At 41.1% G+C, this 18,501-nt stretch overlaps 1 protein-coding gene across 6 annotated transcripts in view; it reads right to left on the bottom strand.

Annotated features, from left to right (window-relative positions):
- Nucleotides 1-18,501, bottom strand: part of STXBP5 (syntaxin binding protein 5) — a 533,536-nt gene that overhangs the window by 20,793 nt on the left and 494,242 nt on the right. For 2 of the 6 annotated variants that reach the window (XM_077283076.1, XM_077283079.1), the window contains 5 exons: nucleotides 18,350-18,403; nucleotides 18,205-18,252; nucleotides 11,304-11,354; nucleotides 8,489-8,728; nucleotides 7,860-8,229 (listed from right to left, as the gene is read on the bottom strand). In XM_077283076.1, coding sequence (XP_077139191.1) covers nucleotides 7,860-8,229; nucleotides 8,489-8,728; nucleotides 11,304-11,354; nucleotides 18,205-18,252; nucleotides 18,350-18,403 — 763 coding nt within the window. The remainder of the gene's footprint in view (nucleotides 1-7,859; nucleotides 8,230-8,488; nucleotides 8,729-11,303; nucleotides 11,355-18,204; nucleotides 18,253-18,349; nucleotides 18,404-18,501) is intronic. The other 4 variants (XM_077283078.1, XM_077283081.1, XM_077283080.1 and 1 more) reach the window with 2 other exon arrangements.

Genomic DNA, 18,501 nt, shown 5'->3' with positions numbered 1-18,501 from the left:
TCTCAAGAGAAAGATTCCTTGTAGGAATCTGAGTCAATCTCGCCACTGCCAGAAGATGATCCGGGCCTAGGAGAATTATCTTCCCTGCGGGGTCTCCGTTCTCTGGCTCTGCCGGAACCCCCCAGTGCCTGTAACTCTCCTCCCTGATCATGAGCCTAATATCCTCCGCTCTTACTGAAGATTCTTCCTGTAGGGTATGCCCAGTGCAGATCTGACTCAGCCTTTTGGGATAACTGTCCGGAAGGGGCTGGGAACACAGGGCGCACTCCTTATGCCTAGACTTCTCGTTTTTTTTAGCCTGAAAGGTTAATAATAATAAAGTATATAGAAAGAAGGGGTTATCAGCTTAATAGACGTGCTTATTAACACTCACCCAGTGAAACTTGTCAATCTGGTACCGGTTGTGAAGGCACAGGCTGAGATGTGGAGTGACCCGACTTCTTGTCTCTTCCACTCTTATTTGTGGAACCGCTCTGTTTGGAGCGTCCACTGTCGTTTTTCTTGCTGCTGTGCGTAGACACCACAGTCTCTTCTAGTGGGTGCATGGCGGAGTCATTTGGGGACGACATCGCTGCACACCGGTCTGCATGAAGCCAGCCTTTTTATGCAGATTTCCATTTTTTTTTTTTTTAGAACCCGACCCGGAAGTGCTCCCATCATCGGGTTCTTCGTCCCCGCTCTGTGCGCTTGCGCCGCTCTGTACCGGCCCAGATTCTCCTGCCTCTACGATACTTCCTGGAAGCTGAACAAGGACTTCTGGAGGAGAGCGCTCCTCTGGCAACCACGCGTGCGCGCGCTGGCTCTACTCCACCGCAGGAAGGCTGGTATCCGAGCGGCAAAGCGCCTCCTCACTAGATAACAGAACGGCTGATGCACGCACCCTGCTCACCTTCCTGGACAAGTGCTAGCCCATCCGCCGCACCGCGCTCTCCTCGTGAGCCAGGACGGCCTTCTACGGATCCTGGCGTCACAGTGTCCTTTCAGCTGAGGGGGAGCTGAACCAGGAGACCCCGACGCAAATGGTGCTGGAGCCCCTGCCATTCCTACAGAAACCGCACAGGCGGCATCACAGCCCAGGTATCCACTTGCGATCTTCTCTCTACAGGTTCCCTAGGAACAGGAAACCAATTGAGGGGGGCGCCCCTTTTATCTCTCTGTAGGTTTCCAGTTCCTAGGGATGGATCCCCTCTCTCAGTGGTTGCTGTCATGGCAAAGAGAAAATAAGCAACACAATGTTGTATTCAGTGAAGACAGATTCTTACATTACTAAGATAGGAGATGATAGTTGCTACTGATAAGATTCTATGTAAACGGAGGGGCAGGAGGAGGGAGAAGTTCCTCCTGTAGAGCCTCCCTTCTATTTTCCCCCCCATCTGCACAGAATCTTAAGGTACCTTCACACTGAACAACTTTCCAACGAGAACGACAACGATCCCTGACGTTGCAGCGTCCTGGATAGCGATATTGTTGTGTTTGACACGCAGCAGCGATCTGGATCCCGCTGTGATATCGTTGGTCGGAGCTAGAAGGCCAGCACCTTATTTCGTCGCTGCTCACCCGCTGTCATCGCTGGATCGGTGTGTGTGACACCGATCCAGCGATGTGTTCACTTGTAACCAGGGTAAACATCGGGTTACTAAGCGCAGGGCCGCGCTTAGTAACCCGATATTTACCCTGGTTACCATTGTAAAAGTAAAAAAAAAACACTACATACTCACCTTCTGAAGTCTGTCATGTCCCCCGGCGTCCACGCGCTGCTGCAGGGAGCTTTCCCTGCACTGACTGTGTGAGCGCCGGCCGGCCGTAAAGCAGAGCACAGCGGTGACGTCACCGCTGTTACTGCCGGCGCCGCTGACACATTCAGTGCAGGGAAAGCTCCCTGCAGCAGCGTGTGGACGCTGGGGGACGTGACAGACTTCAGAAGGTGAGCATGTAGTGTTTTTTTTTTTACTTTTACAATGGTAACCAGGGTAAATATCGGGTTACTAAGCGCGGCCCTGCACTTAGTAACCCGATGTTTACCCTGGTTACCCGGGTGCTGCAGGGGGACTTCGGCATCGTTGAAGACAGTTTCAACGATGCCGAAGACGTTCCCCTGATCGTTGGTCGCTGGAGAGAGCGGTCTGTGTGACAGCTCCCCAGCGACCACACAACGACTTACCAACGATCACGATCGCTGGTCGTGATCGTTGGTAAGTCGCTTAGTGTAACGGTACCTTTAGTAGCAGCAGTCATCTTTTATCTCAGTAATGCAAATCTTCATTGAATACAGATATCGGAATTGAGAATTTTGAAAATTAATGATGTGACCTGATGGAGAAAGGAGTAGATTTCTCTAATAATATATATTACAATTTTTTTAAAATTTCATTTGTACTATTGATTTACTAAATAAAAATTTAGAAGGACGGTTACATCAAACCACCAGGCGCCTCTACAGTCCATGCATCACATCTACTTTAGTTTCATCACAGTTTGGACACTCTTGCTTAGAACTGAATGAGGTTTTCATGTGACATTAAGGGCTCTATAAGCAATACATCCTAAGATGAATTACATCTTCCTCCATGCCTCTGAAGAAGTTGACTTCTGTCCCCCTATCCAGCCACACAACTTTCTATGCCACTATTCGCTTACTTTATCGTTATATATTTTCTTCTTTCGCCGTTTTCCTCTTTTTATATGTAATAGTGAGGGACTCTCATTCATACCTTTCACTCTATTTCTTAACATTGTGTTAATTGACCCCATCACCCTTTCGAGATTTCCTCCTTTAATTTCTCCAATATCTGTAAGATTTAAAAATATTTCCAATGTCCATCTGAGAGATCTCTCATTTAAGTAAAGATCTTGCTTTTCTTAATATGTCAGTCCAATAATCCCTGTTTTTCTTCCAGTCCTTCATATTCCCATTCTTTTGTCCACTCATTACTCTCGTTTTAAATCATTGTAATCTGCAGATATGCCTCTGTCAAAAATTCAGGTACACTTTTTGATAGCTGAAACCTCCTTTTTTCCATACTTCTCATACATACTACTCTCTTATACATATTGATGTCTTTTCTAGAGGAAATTCTACTTGATGATTCATCCCTGCCAGTCCAGGTCACCCTATTTTACATTAGCTGCTGACCTGCTGTCTAGCTTAATCCAGAACAGCCAGCATAGGCCATATAGGCTTCACTTTGTGATTCCCATTCATAAACTCATTTTGGTGTTCCTGAGTATATGACTAAATCTATTTTAATCTATCAGCCAATATTCCTGAGTATTATCTTAATGTCCAAATTATTTAAAGAGACCGGTCTTTAGGAGGTAGGATTCATCGCATTCTTTTTTAATTATCTCTATAAATCGTATCTATATTCCACAAACATGGGATTTATGCAGTCTGAAGCAGCATTAGTGTAAAGAGCTCTGCTGCGTATCTATCAGAGTCTGTTTTTTTTATAACTAGCTCTCCTCTTGGTAAGAGTGATGTCAGGGGTCTATGGTGTTCATTCTATTAAGATCTACTCCCCTTTCTGGCTTATTACTATTCATAAGCTAACAACAGAGCAGGGACAGCGTTGTGTACATAGGAGACCCCGCAGGGACAGCACAGCCACTGAAACAACCATCACTGATGACTCTTCGTTTCAGGGATGATGACGCTTGTTTGCGAATCCCAGCATGCACTGGTGATACTCAACTGAATAGTCATTAGACAGGAAAAAGAAAAGAAATATACAATACCTGTAGTGTAATTAGGCAATGGCAGGGAATTTTTTAAGTATATAAGAAAATAGCTTAGATTATGGGACTAAATAGATAGGGAGATAGTATCCTTATATAATTGACTTAATAAAACTCATTTTTCCATATTTATTTGTATTTTCTCAAATTGATTGTTCCCCATTTGTTCTGTTTTCCATTTAACTACATTACTCTAGATCAGTATTTCCCAAATTCCAGTCCTCACGAACCCCAACAGGTCATGTTTTCAGGATTTCCATAGTGCTGCACAAGTGAGAGAACTCCTGATATTTCCATCACCTGTGCAATACTAAGGAAATTCTGAAAACATGACCTGTTGGTGTCCAGCTCTAGATTAACCCCTTAACGACCAGGGAAATTCTTCCCAGAGCGATAACTTTTTTATTTTTTGGTCAAAATGGCCATGTGAGTGCTTGTTTTTTTGCGGGAGTAGTTGTACTTTTGAACGACACCGTTAGTTTTACCATGTCATGTAACAAAGAACGGGAAAAAAATCCAAGTGCGGTGAAACTGCAAAAAAAAACCCCACACTTGTTTTTTGTTTGGCTTTTTCACTAGGTTCACTAAATGCTAAAACTGACCTGCCATTATGATTCTCAAGGTCATTATGAACTCAGACACCAAACATGTCTAAGTTCTTTTTTATCTAAGTGGTGAAAAAAATTCTAAAGTTTGTAAAAAAAAAAAAGTTGACATATTCCAAGACCCGTAGCGTCTCCATTTTTCAGGATCTGGGGCTGGTTGAGGGCTTATTTTCTGCACGCTGAGCTGACATTTTTATTGTTACCATTTTGGTGCAGATACGATCTTTTGCTCACCCGTTATTGCATTTTATTGCAATGTTGCAGCAACAAAAAACCAATTCTGGAGTTTCGATTTTTTTCTCTCGCTACGCTGTTTACCAATTGGATTAATTATTTTTATATATTGATAGATCAGGCAATTCTCAATGCGGCGATACCAAATATGTGTATATTTGACTTTTTATTGTTTTATTTTGAATGGGGCGAAAGGGGTGTGATTTGAATGTTTATATATATTTTCATTTTTTATTTTGAAAACCTTTTTTTTTACTTTTAACTACCTTCAATGGTCTCCATGGGAGACTAGAAGCTGCAGTTGTCCGATCGCAGATATGCTCACTTGCTATGAGAACCTACCACCAGGCGGCACTTACAGCGATCCAGCAATGACAACCACAGGGCTCTCCTGATGACCCAGTTACGTCATGCCAACCCATCGGCGACCCATTGTTATGTGACATGGACGCCGATGGGAGGAGGTAATGATGCACTTCCTGTCCGTGCATGTTACATGCCGCTATCAGCGTTTGATAGCGGCATTTAACATGTTAACAGCAGCGGGTGAATCACGATTCCAACCGCGGCTGTTCCGGGCACATGTCAGCTGATCAGATCAGCTGCCATGTGCTGGAAAAGGTGTGGGCTCATCGCCAGAGCCCGTACCAAACAGTGGGAGGTGTCCAATGACGGACTCTGTCCGGCATTGCACGTTAAGGGGTTAACACATTTGGAGAAGAGAATCATTCCTTTCCAAGATAAATGGAACTTGGTCTAGAACAGAACTGTTCTGCAGGGTTGCACAATCTCCATATATAAGCCACCGAGGTTAACTTCATCAAACTGCTCAGTAAAGGTACCGTTACACTAAACGACTTACCAACGATCACGACCAGCGATACGACCTGGCCGTGATCGTTGGTAAGTCGTTGTGTGGTCGCTGGGGAGCTGTCACACAGACCGCTCTCTCCAGCGACCAACAATCAGGGGAACGTCTTCGGCATCGTTGAAACTGTCTTCAACGATGCCGAAGTCCCCCTGCAGCACCCGGGTAACCAGGGTAAACATCGGGTTACTAAGTGCAGGGCCGCGCTTAGTAACCCGATATTTACCCTGGTTACCATTGTAAAAGTAAAAAATGTGTCACCGCCGGCAGTAACAGCGGTGACGTCACCGCTGTGCTCTGCTTTACGGCCGGCGCTGACACAGTCAGTGCAGGGAAGCTCTCGGCCGGAGCGCGTGCATTAGCAGCGCTCCTGCCGAAAGCAGTTTTAACCCTGTGGACGCCGGGGGACGTGACAGACATCAGAATGTGAGTATCTACTGGTTTTTTTTTTTACTTTTACAATGGTAACCAGGGTAAATATTAGGGTAACCCAATATTTACCCTGGTTACAAGTGAACACATTGCTGGATCAGCGTCACACACGCCGATCCAGCGATGACAGCGGGTGATCAGCGACCAAAAAATGGTCCTGATCATTCCCCAACGACGAACGATCTCCCAGCAGGGGCCTGATCGTTGGTCGCTGTCACACATAACGAGATCGTTAGCGGGATCGTTGCTACGTCACCAAAAGCGTGACGTTGCAACGATATCGTTAACGATATCGTTATGTGTGACTCAGCCTTAACTCAACATCTTTTCCATCTACTGGAGTTGTCCTTGAACTGCTGTGGAAGGCTGAACTTTCCAAAACATAGGGTACTGTCTCACAGTGGCACTTTTGTCGCTACGACGGTACGATCCGTGACGTTCCAGCGATATCCATACGATATCGCTGTGTCTGACACGCAGCAGCGATCAGGGACCCCGCTGAGAATCGTACGTCGTAGCAGATCGTTTGGAACTTTCTTTCGTCGCTGGATCTCCCGCTGTCATCGTTGGATCGGTGTGTGTGACACCGATCCAACGATGCGTTCGCTTGTAACCAGGGTAAACATCGGGTTACTAAGCGCAGGGCCGCGCTTAGTAACCCGATGTTTACCCTGGTTACCATCGTAAAAGTAAAAAAAAACAAACAGTACATACTCACATTCCGGTGTCCGTCAGGGTCCCTCGCAGTCTGCTTCCCGCTCTGACTGACTGCCGGCCGGAAAGTAAGCAGAGCACAGCGGTGACGTCACCGCTGTGATCTGCTTTCACTTTACGGCAGCACTCAGTCAGAGCGGGAAGCAGACTGCGAGGGACCCTGACGGACACCGGAATGTGAGTATGTACGTTTTTTTTTTTTTACTTTTACGATGGTAACCAGGGTAAACATCGGGTTACTAAGCGCGGCCCTGCGCTTAGTAACCCGATGTTTACCCTGGTTACCCGGGGCCCTCGGCATCATTGGTCGCTGGAGAGCGGTCTGTGTGACAGCTCCCCAGCGACCACACAACGACTTTCCAACGATCACGGCCAGGTCGTATCGCTGGTCGTGATCGTTGGAAAGTTGCAGAGTGTGACAGTACCCATAGTCTCTTGTCCTAGTAAATTCACCAACCATAACCTTATGTTTCTTATCAGTGTTGACCCAGTTAGCAAAAATCTTTAATTTCGTTAAAAGCTTACACTTTATAATTACCCCCTGGTTTTCAAACTTCACACCTTCATTAATCTTCTTTCCCTCACCATATTCTGTATATATAATGTTTACTTTAAGTATCGTATATCACCCCTTTCTTCAATACGTCGTCATCTTGTCCTTCTCACCGGGTCTACCCAGCTTCTATTGAGTTTCTGTATCCATCTCTCTGAAAAGTACATTCCCTGTAGTTATTAGGCTATATCAGTTTTCAACCTTGTCAATAATATTAGTAGTATTGTCTCTTTTAGATAGTTAACTAGACCCCTTAAATTCCAGTTATATTTAAAAAGTCATAGCAAAGAAGGCTATGTTGCGAAGGCATTAATAAAATGGTGGGAATCTTGTTAAATCTAAACAAATTGTTACAAAAAATTTATTAAGTGTGAGCAATCGCTTTCACCAGTGTTGCAGATAAAAGAAAGAAAGCTCCCTATAGAACAGATCAAACTTTGTCTCCACGTGCTGGCTTTTACAACTCAAGAGAAAAGAATTACTGGTTTTCCCTGTATTTTCCATGAACATTGGGCAAAGTTGAAAGTCACTTCTTTGCAAACACAATGCAGCTGCACTGCGGGAGGAAGTTCTGTACAGAGCTGGTCCAGCTCTCTACAAGGGTACCACAGTTTTCTTCTGTGTTACACATGCTCTTGCGCTCCAGTTCCCATGTATTATTGTAATAAAAGACTAAATAGAATATATGTGTTAGAATTTGTTGCTAAAAATTTCTTACCTAAATGTCATAATGTGTCCATTGGCACAGAAACATGCAAGGCAGGTACTATTACTCATTGACACTATATCTCCACGAAGGACAAAAGAAGTCTCTGTAATATTGTGTTTATAAATGCAGTTCTGGGAGGGCAGCGAGATCACCTTCGCCTGTTTTTCTGAACATATTACTGCATATTGGTTTTCACTGATTTCCTGAGACGAAGACGGTGACACTGAAACTGGCCTCCTTTTTTTCAACCGCTCCTTGTCATCCTTATCTTCAGGTGCATTTGGTTCCCTCCAAGCTTCATATGCCGGAGGGATTATAGCTCCTAATGAGTCCAGAAATGCCATTCTTAAAATTGCACCCTTTAGCCTTAGTATTGTTCCTGTGAAGAAATAAAAATAAATAGTAAAAAAAAAAAATCACTTACAGTCTCTTGTAGACCCCAAAACACGAAGAAAAAAAAACATTTTATTTACTTTGTTTTAGCAAATAATGCATTATTTTTTACTCTGCAGTTGAGGCAATGATAAAAGTGATGACATAAAAATGCCAAGTTTCACAAAGGTAAAAATACTGCATCAATCCTGTTGAGTCTCCTCTAAGAACACCTAAGGAATTTATTCACTTGATTTGGTACCTACCACTTGGAGATACAATAACAGGCTGAAGCAGTCTCTGGTCTCTTCCTGGTGGCAGGTTTAGTACAATAACTAACACAGTCCCCAAGGTGGTTCCAACCCATAAGCAAGGTGATGTCGATATGTCAGGCTTTCTTGTAAATGTCTCACAAAAATGAAGAGCAGATATTGCTTCCCGTGACTCTTTGTCTATGCTGGTCACACTGGAACTCCGGGAACGACTGAAGGAGTTGTCTCTGACATCTACGATTAAAAGACCTAATTAATCACCGACTATTTGAAAAAAAAGAAAACAGAACAAAACATATTTAGGATATATAAATACTAAAGAACACAAAGCATGACCCTTGTCAATGCAAAGTATGAGAACTGATTTGTCTAAGTGAGAGGCTCTGAACTGGGGTCTAAGGGGTAACGTTTCTCCTTGTGGAGAGTGACATACCAGCTCTGGCGTGTCAAGGTAAGTAGGCTTATTTGTCATGCAATGCTCCTCTGGGAAAACTAACATGCAAATTGCCTCATAATTCCTTACAATTTCTTTCATCCATATCCAGTGATGTAAAACAGTTGTGCAGACTGTTCCAAAAAACTTTAGGTATGTTTGTCAAATCGAAGTTGTAAACAGTCTGTTGTCTAATCCTTTTGAGCACCCTGACTAATATTTGATGTAAAAAAATCATGATCAATTCCACAGTCAGTTCCTGGCCTTGTTTTCATGGTAATGATCGACTACCTCCACATTTACTCAATCAGATTCTTAAAGATTCCAATCGGTTTTGTCCATGTGTAGAGTCCCAGTGTGATTTTGGAACAAAGTAATCATGAAGGACAGTTGGTTTTTCATGCAAAAGTCAATGAATCTTTCGCCAGCCTAGTTAAAGTTTTAAGTTTTCAACAACGGTTCCATGTCTACTGTGGCCCACTTTGGCATTTAAATCTCCCATGATTATGAACAAGTCAGTTGTGGCATCTTGTCTATTTCCTCCTGAACTTGACTGTATAATAGTTCAACATCCTCCTCCTCGGCATCCATTTTGGATGTGTAGACTTGTATAATTGTAACATGGATTGGCACTCCTGGTAGCCATATCGAGATGACCATCACTGTCTGCATTGTACTTTAGGACAGTGCAAGCAAATCTTCGGTTGAGAATAAAAGCGACACCATTTTGGCTTTGGCTATCATTGCCTGAATAGTAGCCCAAATGTTCATTTGACTGGAAAAGACTTGACTGAGTGCATCTTATTTGGACAATTCAGAGTAAGTAGATTCCAGTTCTGTCCATTTTAGCTTTGGCAATGCTGAATTTGCCGTGGTCCATGGTTCTTTTATTCCAAGTTACAAACTTTACGATATCTCTGCAGTTTTGATCTTCCCTTTCGACCACACATTCTGGGACGTCATGAGGTTAACACTTACTGTAGGTTGACCATCGGCTCCTCCCCAATAGCTTATAGACTGTCTTCAGATCTAAGGGCTCATCTTTCAGCACTATACGGAATGCTTTAGTTGTACTCTTCATGAAGTATTCTTGACATAATACGTTAATAGATTGCCAGGCCTTTCTTCCACTCAGTAATGAGGCACCCATGAAGGAATCACACAGAATCAGAGTTGTATGATGTGAATACAATCAGCCTCATTGCTCAATGTCCTGCTGCCAACCATTCAATGCACAGTAGATATTGACCATATGTCCTGTTCTAACAGGATATGTGCACAATTTTCTGTCAAAGGAGGGATGAGCTGTTAGCTTTTATTGGTACCATTCTGGGGTGCAAACATAATTCTGTTTTTATAATGTTCAATGTGTGGTAACCATTTCACAGGTCAATTTCTATTTTTTCAAATGTTTCTGTTAATGGACCTGTGTGAAAGTTTATTTAATGAGGGATGAAGTTTGTTTTTTTACTGCCACAATATTCAGGTACATATGACTATGATGGTCTTTAATTCCATTTCTCTGGGGAGCAGGTGACAGAAAAATGGCAATTATACCAGTTATTTTTGTACACCAATAAGATATTATATTTAAATGATTGGATGAAGCCATTCTATTTTTTTATTTCAGTAAGTGAGGGACTTGTTTAAATTATGACGCCATCTTAAGTTTTTCTTAAAGGACACTGTTCACAGATCAAATAGTGTATTATAAATTTACCAATTTCCTATGAAGCTCTACCAGTCTGTCTGTCTGCGGTGGTCATCAGTAGGGCCCAAGCTGCCAAAGAAACTTATCAGTAGCCTGCAATGGCATACCCTGTGACGGGTGTGTCTGATGCAACAGACAGCAGCTCTGCATTTGGCTGCAGAAGATCTGTGCGTTTGGCATTACAGATGCTTCTTTAATCCTTCTGACTTGGACCAAGCAGCAACCTCCCTCCGGTTCTAGTTGACACACCTGGACCTGGGTGTTAAATAAATCCCCAGTCTGCTGCAGAGAGTCGCCGGTGATATTCACATTTTTTCCTTGTGAAGGCTCGGAGCTATAGACATCGGCTAACTTCCTCTCTGGAGCAGTTTTGGGGTTGCCTCTCTTATGCTCAAGCTAAGTTCATTCTCCTTGTCTGTCTACCTTTTCCCTAGTGTCTGGGCTTCCTTCCCCTCATCCCTTCGTGTAGCACTTAGTCTTTCCCACACTGTGCATGACAATACCACAGGAATACTCTTATGTCTAATTACTTGCTATGAGATGCTTGCTCAGATTGCTCAGGTTACAGCTGAGGTTAACTGTATAACAGCTCTTATAAATCGACACCCTACACATGACTTACATCGGGAAGAGATCTCAACAGTTCCACAGTAGCCACATCTTACCTAGTTCAGGCTTTAATTCTGTAGGTAGGCTCAACTTCCTTGACATCTTTGCTGAAAGAAAAAAAACACTTTTAAAAGTTGCTAATGTCCATAAATTCATCAAGACAGCATAAGAGAGATCCCATCATTGTTCAAGCACTAATTATTTTGGTTCATGGACAGTCAACAAGAATTAAAGAAAAATCATTCCAGAAATTAAGATTAGTTGTTTTGATTGCAGTACATCTGATTTTGAAATCGTAGCGTAAAAGTAGTAATACATCACCTAGAAATGATAACTTTTTAAAACACAATTAAAAGACAAAGCCAATGTATTTAACAACCGAAATCTGACAGCAAATATGGGGTTAATTTAATGAATTTCATGTCACCTGCAGTTCAAAAACATCTCCACAATCTTACCTTTTCTAACCTTCCACACTGCAAGAAAATCAGACCCTCAGCTGATGCCCTCTCATCTTGAATACTGCAACTCACTACCAATTGGTCTTCCGTTCACTAAACTCCATCCTCTCCACTCTATATCGTGAATGTTGTAGCCAGACTCCTATTTCTTACTGTTGCCTCCAAACTGTGACAGGCAATGTCCTTGTTGCCCATTTGCTACAGAATACAATATAAAATTATCTTGCTCACAATCAAAGCTCTCTACTATGCTGCACCGCCCTACTCTTCCTTCCTCACCTGTCTAAGGAGCTCTCCTTTCTGCTAATGATCTAAGGCTACTTTCACACTAGCATCATGCACTGCATGTCGCAACGCGTCTTTGTGGATAAAACCGCATCCTGCAAAGTTGCCCGCAGGATGCGTTTTTTCTCCATAGACTTTTATTAGTGACGCAGTGCCACACGTCGCAACCGTCGTGCGACGGTTGTGCCGTGTTTTGGCGCACCGCCGCCACAAAAAAAATTAAATGTAACGTTTTTTTGTGCGTCGAATCTGCCATATTCGACCGCGCATGCGCGGCCGAAACTCCGTCCCCTCCTCCCGGACCTTGCAATGGGGCAGCGGAAGCGTCGTAAGACTGCTTCCGCTGCCCACGTCGGGCATTTTTTGCACAGTATGCGTCGGTACGTCGGGCCGACGCAGCGCGACGGCCCCGTACTGACGCTAGTGTGAAAGAAGCCTAAGACAAACATGCACCATAATTAGTGATGAGCGAATATACTTGTTACTCGAGATTTCTCGAGCACGCTCGGGTGACCTCCGAGTATTTTTTAGTGCTCGGAAATTTAGTTTTTATTGCCGCAGCTGAATGGTTTACATCTGTTAGCCAGCATAAGTACATGTGGGGGTTGCCTGGTTGCTAGGGAATCCCCACATGTACTTATGCTGGCTAACAGATGTAAATCATTTAGCTGCGGCAATAAAAACTAAATTTCCAAGCACTAAAAAATACTTGGAGGACACCCGAGCATGCTCTGGAAATCTCGAGTAATGAGTATATTCGCTCATCACTAACCATAATCCAAACCTCCCCCTTCAGTCTTTAAGACCTTTCTCATGCTCTCAGTTCTCTATAATGAACTACCACATACAATCACATTCTTAGCAACCACAGTTTTGTGTGTTTCTTACAAACTCTTTAGGCAGGTCTTCCACATCATCTCACTAATCTAACAGTTCTCAGTTTTTCCATCCTACACTTTTCTCAGCATATCTGGGTATCTCATTTATTCCCCATTTATTGCCACATAAAGTGTGCACTGGTTAGCATATTTTATCTGGACATTGAAATATTAAAACAATGCAGCAGTAATTGCAGTGAAAGGTGGTCCCAAAGGTGGTCAAAGTATTGACTCAGGGGGGTCTGAATACAAATGCAAGTGACGATTTACAGATTTATATTTTTAAAATATTTAGAAAACCTTGTATCATTTCCTTTACACTTCACAAATACTTGCTACTTTGTGTTGGTATATCACATAAGATCCCAATAAAATACATTTAAGTTTGTTGGTGTAAAGAGAAAACAAAATGTGGAAACGTTCATGAGATATGAAAACTATTTTCAACGCACTGTACACTTGGTTAAATGAAAATATCTGAATCAACATCCCACCTTCACATTTTATGACAGGAACTATATCACAGGTCTACAAAAAAGTTTTTTGTAATCATCGAAGGTGACTTTGTAACAAAAAAAGTTTTTTGTAATCATCGAAGGTGACTTTGTACTTTTCTGAATCATCTTTTTGTACTGATTTCAAACATGAATTTAGTTATTTCTGTAGTACGTATAGTTTCCATGGAGCAGCATCATTATTATAAGATACAAGAAATATACTGATGACATTAAGAAAACAGTAATCTACATATCAGAAAAAAATGCTTCACCTTACAAAACAGTTTTTATTGAACCAAAATAATTTCACATGCAAAATAGAAACCAAAATATGAGCAGAAATTAAAAGTGCTTGACAGACTGTCGTTGATACGATTTTTCAGTGTTGCCCCTATATAACATGCAACAGTAATCTGCCATCATTGCGTCATTTCAAAAACCCTGGTAGCGGTGTTCCATTACTTTAATGTCCTGGTGAAACCGCTCGCCTTGTTCATCGCTTACATCCCCAAGATTTTGAGAGAAGAAATCTAAAAGTGAATGCAAAAAGTGCATTTTCAGAGACATGCGACATCCAAGATGCATTTAGCAGTTCCTCAACACCTTCAATATATTCTGGAGATTTTTTTTTTCCTAAGACATTTTCACAGATCCTCTTGAAGCTTTTCCAAGATCTCAATTCCTTATCATTTAGATTTCCTTTAAGCACATCATCTCTCATAAGCTCTCTGATCTGAGGACCAACAAATACACGTTCCTTCAGTTTTGCTGGTGAAATGCTGGAGAATTTCTGTGAAATGTACTGGAACCCTTGTGAATTTGTCTTTGCCATGTTCACAAAGTTTTTAATCAATCCCAACTTAATATGTAGTGGAGGAAGAAAGATTTTTGTTGGAGCAACTAAAGGTTTATGCTGAACATTGTCTCTACCTGGAGCATAGATGTTTCTCTGTCCCCAATCATGACGAACATAATGCTCTACTGTATTTCTACTGTCACATACACAAGAAGTAACAATATTTTGTGAAACCTCCTTGCTTTCCCATTAGCAGACCAATCACTTTCAAATCTTCACAGATATTCCACTGATGATGCTTATATTGCATAGCTTTCCTTTAGAAGACATAATTGAGCAATAGGGATTGATGATTTCATATTTCCATTGTGAGCAACACTGCTATCAAACCTCTCTGGAATGAGTCAATAAACAATAGCCAATCTGCAACTAAATACTTTTGATTCAGTTCTTCAAAGAGGCCATTCAAATTGTTACAGTAAACCATTGGTCCATCAACTGTGAAAAATTGTGTTAAAGTGTTACTTCTGTTTCGGTAATAACACTTTGACATCATCATGAAGAAGATTCTTCTGCTTCAACCTAGATGCAAGAAGTTCAGCTTTATCTTTTGACAATGAAAGGTCTCTGATGAGATCATTTAATTCATGTTGAGTAAAGCGTTCTGGCTGCTCAATCAGGTACATACTCATCTTGACTTGAGGTCTCCATGTCTTCGCCAGTAGCTTCAGCTCCATAGTCTTCATATTCTACTTCATTTTCATCCAATTCAGACAACAGTGGTACAGGAACTGGCAAGGTACCATCATGTGGAACTGGCCTAATCGCAGATTCAAGTTCAGGGTAATTAATCTTATGTTTGCTCTTTGTAGAAAAGCCCTTCAGTTTGACAAAACAAAAGTAGCAGTCATCACTATGATTTTTGTGTTCTCTCCAAATCATGGGAACAGCAAATGGCATAGCCACTTCTCATATTCAACCAGTCACGAAGACCATTTGAAATGACTTTAGTTTTGTGCCATGTCTGTGATCTGCTTTTTTTCTACAAAATTAAACAACTGAATGAACATCCTCCAAGGCCTGTGATTCCATAATTTTTGCCAGGTGTTGTACAATTAGCCAATTGAGATTTAGGGTTATTGATTATGTTCCTCACCTTGGAAGAGGGGTGGACAGATGCTACAATTATTTCTTTAGATTAGTAGGGTCGACTATAGGAGTTTTATGTGCCTCAGTATCTAATGTAAAAGTGTGTAGATTGTGAGAAAATTTTATCTACGACTGAAGTAATGAATAGTATAACATGGACAAGAAAAAGTTGCTTCCTACCAGGAAAATTAATAAGCAGGCACATTTAACTACCCATGTCTCCCTTTTGATACCAATCAGGGGAAGGAGGTCATTAAATAAATCTGTGGTGTGAGGTAAAACATTTGACAACCTAGGATGGATTTGATATTGAAGTGTTATCATTTTGGTGCCCACTAAAATTCTCTTCCAAATAGTTACACTTTCTGCTGCTGTTATATTTTGAATTAGTGGCTTATAGATGGGTTGGTGTGCATGCTGGGGGCAGAGTAGTGCATATCAGACATTGGACTTAATTATTGGTGGCATTGGTGCCTTGGATAGTGCACCTGACGATGACTCTATTCTTTGTATGGTGATGAGAGGGCGATATACGCTAGTTACTCAGCCAATATAACCAAGATAAGACCCTTTCAATTTGATTATTATTTTCAAAAGCAATGCAATATGAATTACAATATGCCTGACCGATGAGGTTCATCATCACTAGTTGTCTGAGAACCCATATAGTATGATGCCTAGAAAATCCTTATAGTATGATAGGATTAGGTAAAAACTGTAGCCCCTTAACCCCTGGAGGTATTTTCGCTTTTGCGTTTTCGTTTTTTGCTCCCCTTCTTCCCAGAGCCATAACTTTTTTTTTTGGTCAATATGACCATGTGAAAGCTTGTGTTTTGTGGGACGAGTTGTACTTTTTAACGACACCATTGGTTTTAACATATCGTGTACTCGAAAATGGGAAAAAAAATTCCAAGTGCGGCGAAATTGCAAAAAAAGTGAAATCCCACAGTGTTTGTTTTTTTTAACCATGTTTACTAAATGCTAAAACTGACCTGTCATTCAGATTGTCCAGGTCATTATGAGTTCATAGACACCAAATATATCTAAGTTCTTTTTTATCTAAGTGGTGAAAAAAATTCTAAAGTTTGTTTATAAAAAAAAAAAAAATTGCACCATTTTCCGATACCCATAGCATCTCCATTATTATACAGCTATTGCAAGCTTTTTTTCATTTTTCTTAATTGTTTAAGCTGCGTGGATTCCTTAGCATTTTGTCTTTGCCGCCTTTAACATGGGAGGGCTGTGGAAGCTTTTCAATTTCTGGACAACCCCTATAAGTCTTGTTCAAATTTCCCATGCAAATGGAAAAAAAAAAAAAAAGAAATCAAGCAAATTTTGTCTGTATAATGGCAAAAAATAAATCAATGAAATGGATTCCTCTTGTGTATTCAGTATAGAAAGCGCTAGTTTAGAATAGCAGGCACATGCAGGACAGAAATGCAAGGGTCAACTTCAAATTTCTGCCATGGATTCTCAGATAACCGCACACACCGGACATTACCCCATTTATGCATTATTGTTGTTAAAGTGAATGTCCCCCTTAGATTAATTTTCAAATACGTCTTCACAGGTGTGGGAATGCTGGTTTCCTGACACTGCCCTCCACATGCCTTGCACAGCCTATGAATCCACCAATAAAGGGACTGAGCCTTTCCAGCCAACTTTTCCCCATATTCATAGCTCGCTGTGCTCAGTGACTGGCTACAATGATGTCAACATGACAGCACTGCTGCAAATAATAGATTGTGGCAGCCCCCAGAACCACAGCACAGGACACCGGGAGGTTAAATAAAGCTCAGTTTGTTTTTTTTACATCGAATTGTGCAGATAGGGAAAAGTTTTCTGAAAAGGGACGACTCATTTAACTACAACATTTACAATTACAAATTCATAACTACTGTACTTCTACAGCCTTTTTTCTCTTTTTGTGCTTCTTGCTCTATTTGTACTTCTCTCATTCATGCCCTACATTTTCTTGCCTGTACTCCTATTTTCCTTACTTCAAGAAACGTTTTAAAAAAAACATATTATGCACCAATATCAATTGAATAATCTCTACTATAAAAAAACATTATGAATCATGAGATCTATTGCTACAGGAATATTTAAGAGGATGATTGTACTTACCTATTACCGTACATAAAGCCATATCAACTTATTTACTGCAGTTACACCATGTTAAGAATACATGTAAAGAGCCATGGCATAAATGGCGGTATAATAATATATTATTACTTTACCTTGGCATACATAGCTCTAGACAATACTTAAAGAAAGGCGCAATAATAGGATTTATGTAAAAATAATTACTGCAGCTAATCAGAGTTTAATTTTTATAACTGATGATTGAATATATCTGTACAAATTGACAGTCGTGCTAAACACTTCGTCGTTCCCAGGAACATAAAATGAAGAAGACCCCTTACTAGAACATATGAATAAAGCCAACATCTGAACCAAGTGCTGAGTGCCACTCACCTTGTAACTGGTTAGATAGCATGGTTCAACATACAAATGCATCGTGTTATTGGTCATTTTACGATTGGTGATTTTGTAATCAACTTTGTTACTATTGAGATTCTTCATTGGAAAAATCTAATTTATGTGTGTGTTGTTCGCTGGAGCATGTTGTGTTAGTTGAACCTTGCTATTTCCCAGACAAACCACAAACTCAATTATCAATAAAGTATTTACCCTGGAAAAATGAATTATTTTCCAATCCATGATTTTTATTTTTTTTTGTTAATTGAGTCACCAAACCCCAAAACAGAAGCAACAAAGTGATTAGTGTGGTGCAATCAAAGAAGAGATTGTTGCCCTTCCCCTTGTGGTTAGTTTCTTATAGAGCAAGACACAACAATAGGATGACAGGAGAATTGTGTCTGTCCTACCTAGATCAGTGGCTACCGCCCTGGAAAACTTTCTGCCTTTGCTCTTCACTGCAAATAACATGTCAATATAAGTTGTCAGTGTCTAATATGAGGACATCTGAAACTGAAAAAGGCTGAGTAATTATGAACAACATCAATACTGTACCCCTTGCTATAAATAATTTCATTGCCTGTTCATCATATTTGGGAGAGCCATAACCTATACAAGTGAAAATAAAATTTAATGCACACATATAGCAAAGAATCAAGCCAGACATATAATGACGCAATGGTGGTTATAGAAAAGCAAGGTTAGTA

The sequence above is a fragment of the Ranitomeya variabilis genome, chromosome 2, assembly GCF_051348905.1.
Source record: "Ranitomeya variabilis isolate aRanVar5 chromosome 2, aRanVar5.hap1, whole genome shotgun sequence".
Classification (NCBI taxonomy): Eukaryota; Metazoa; Chordata; class Amphibia; order Anura; family Dendrobatidae; genus Ranitomeya; species Ranitomeya variabilis.
Note: the sequence above shows the minus strand (reverse complement) of the source record. Positions and strands in the feature narration are given on the sequence as shown.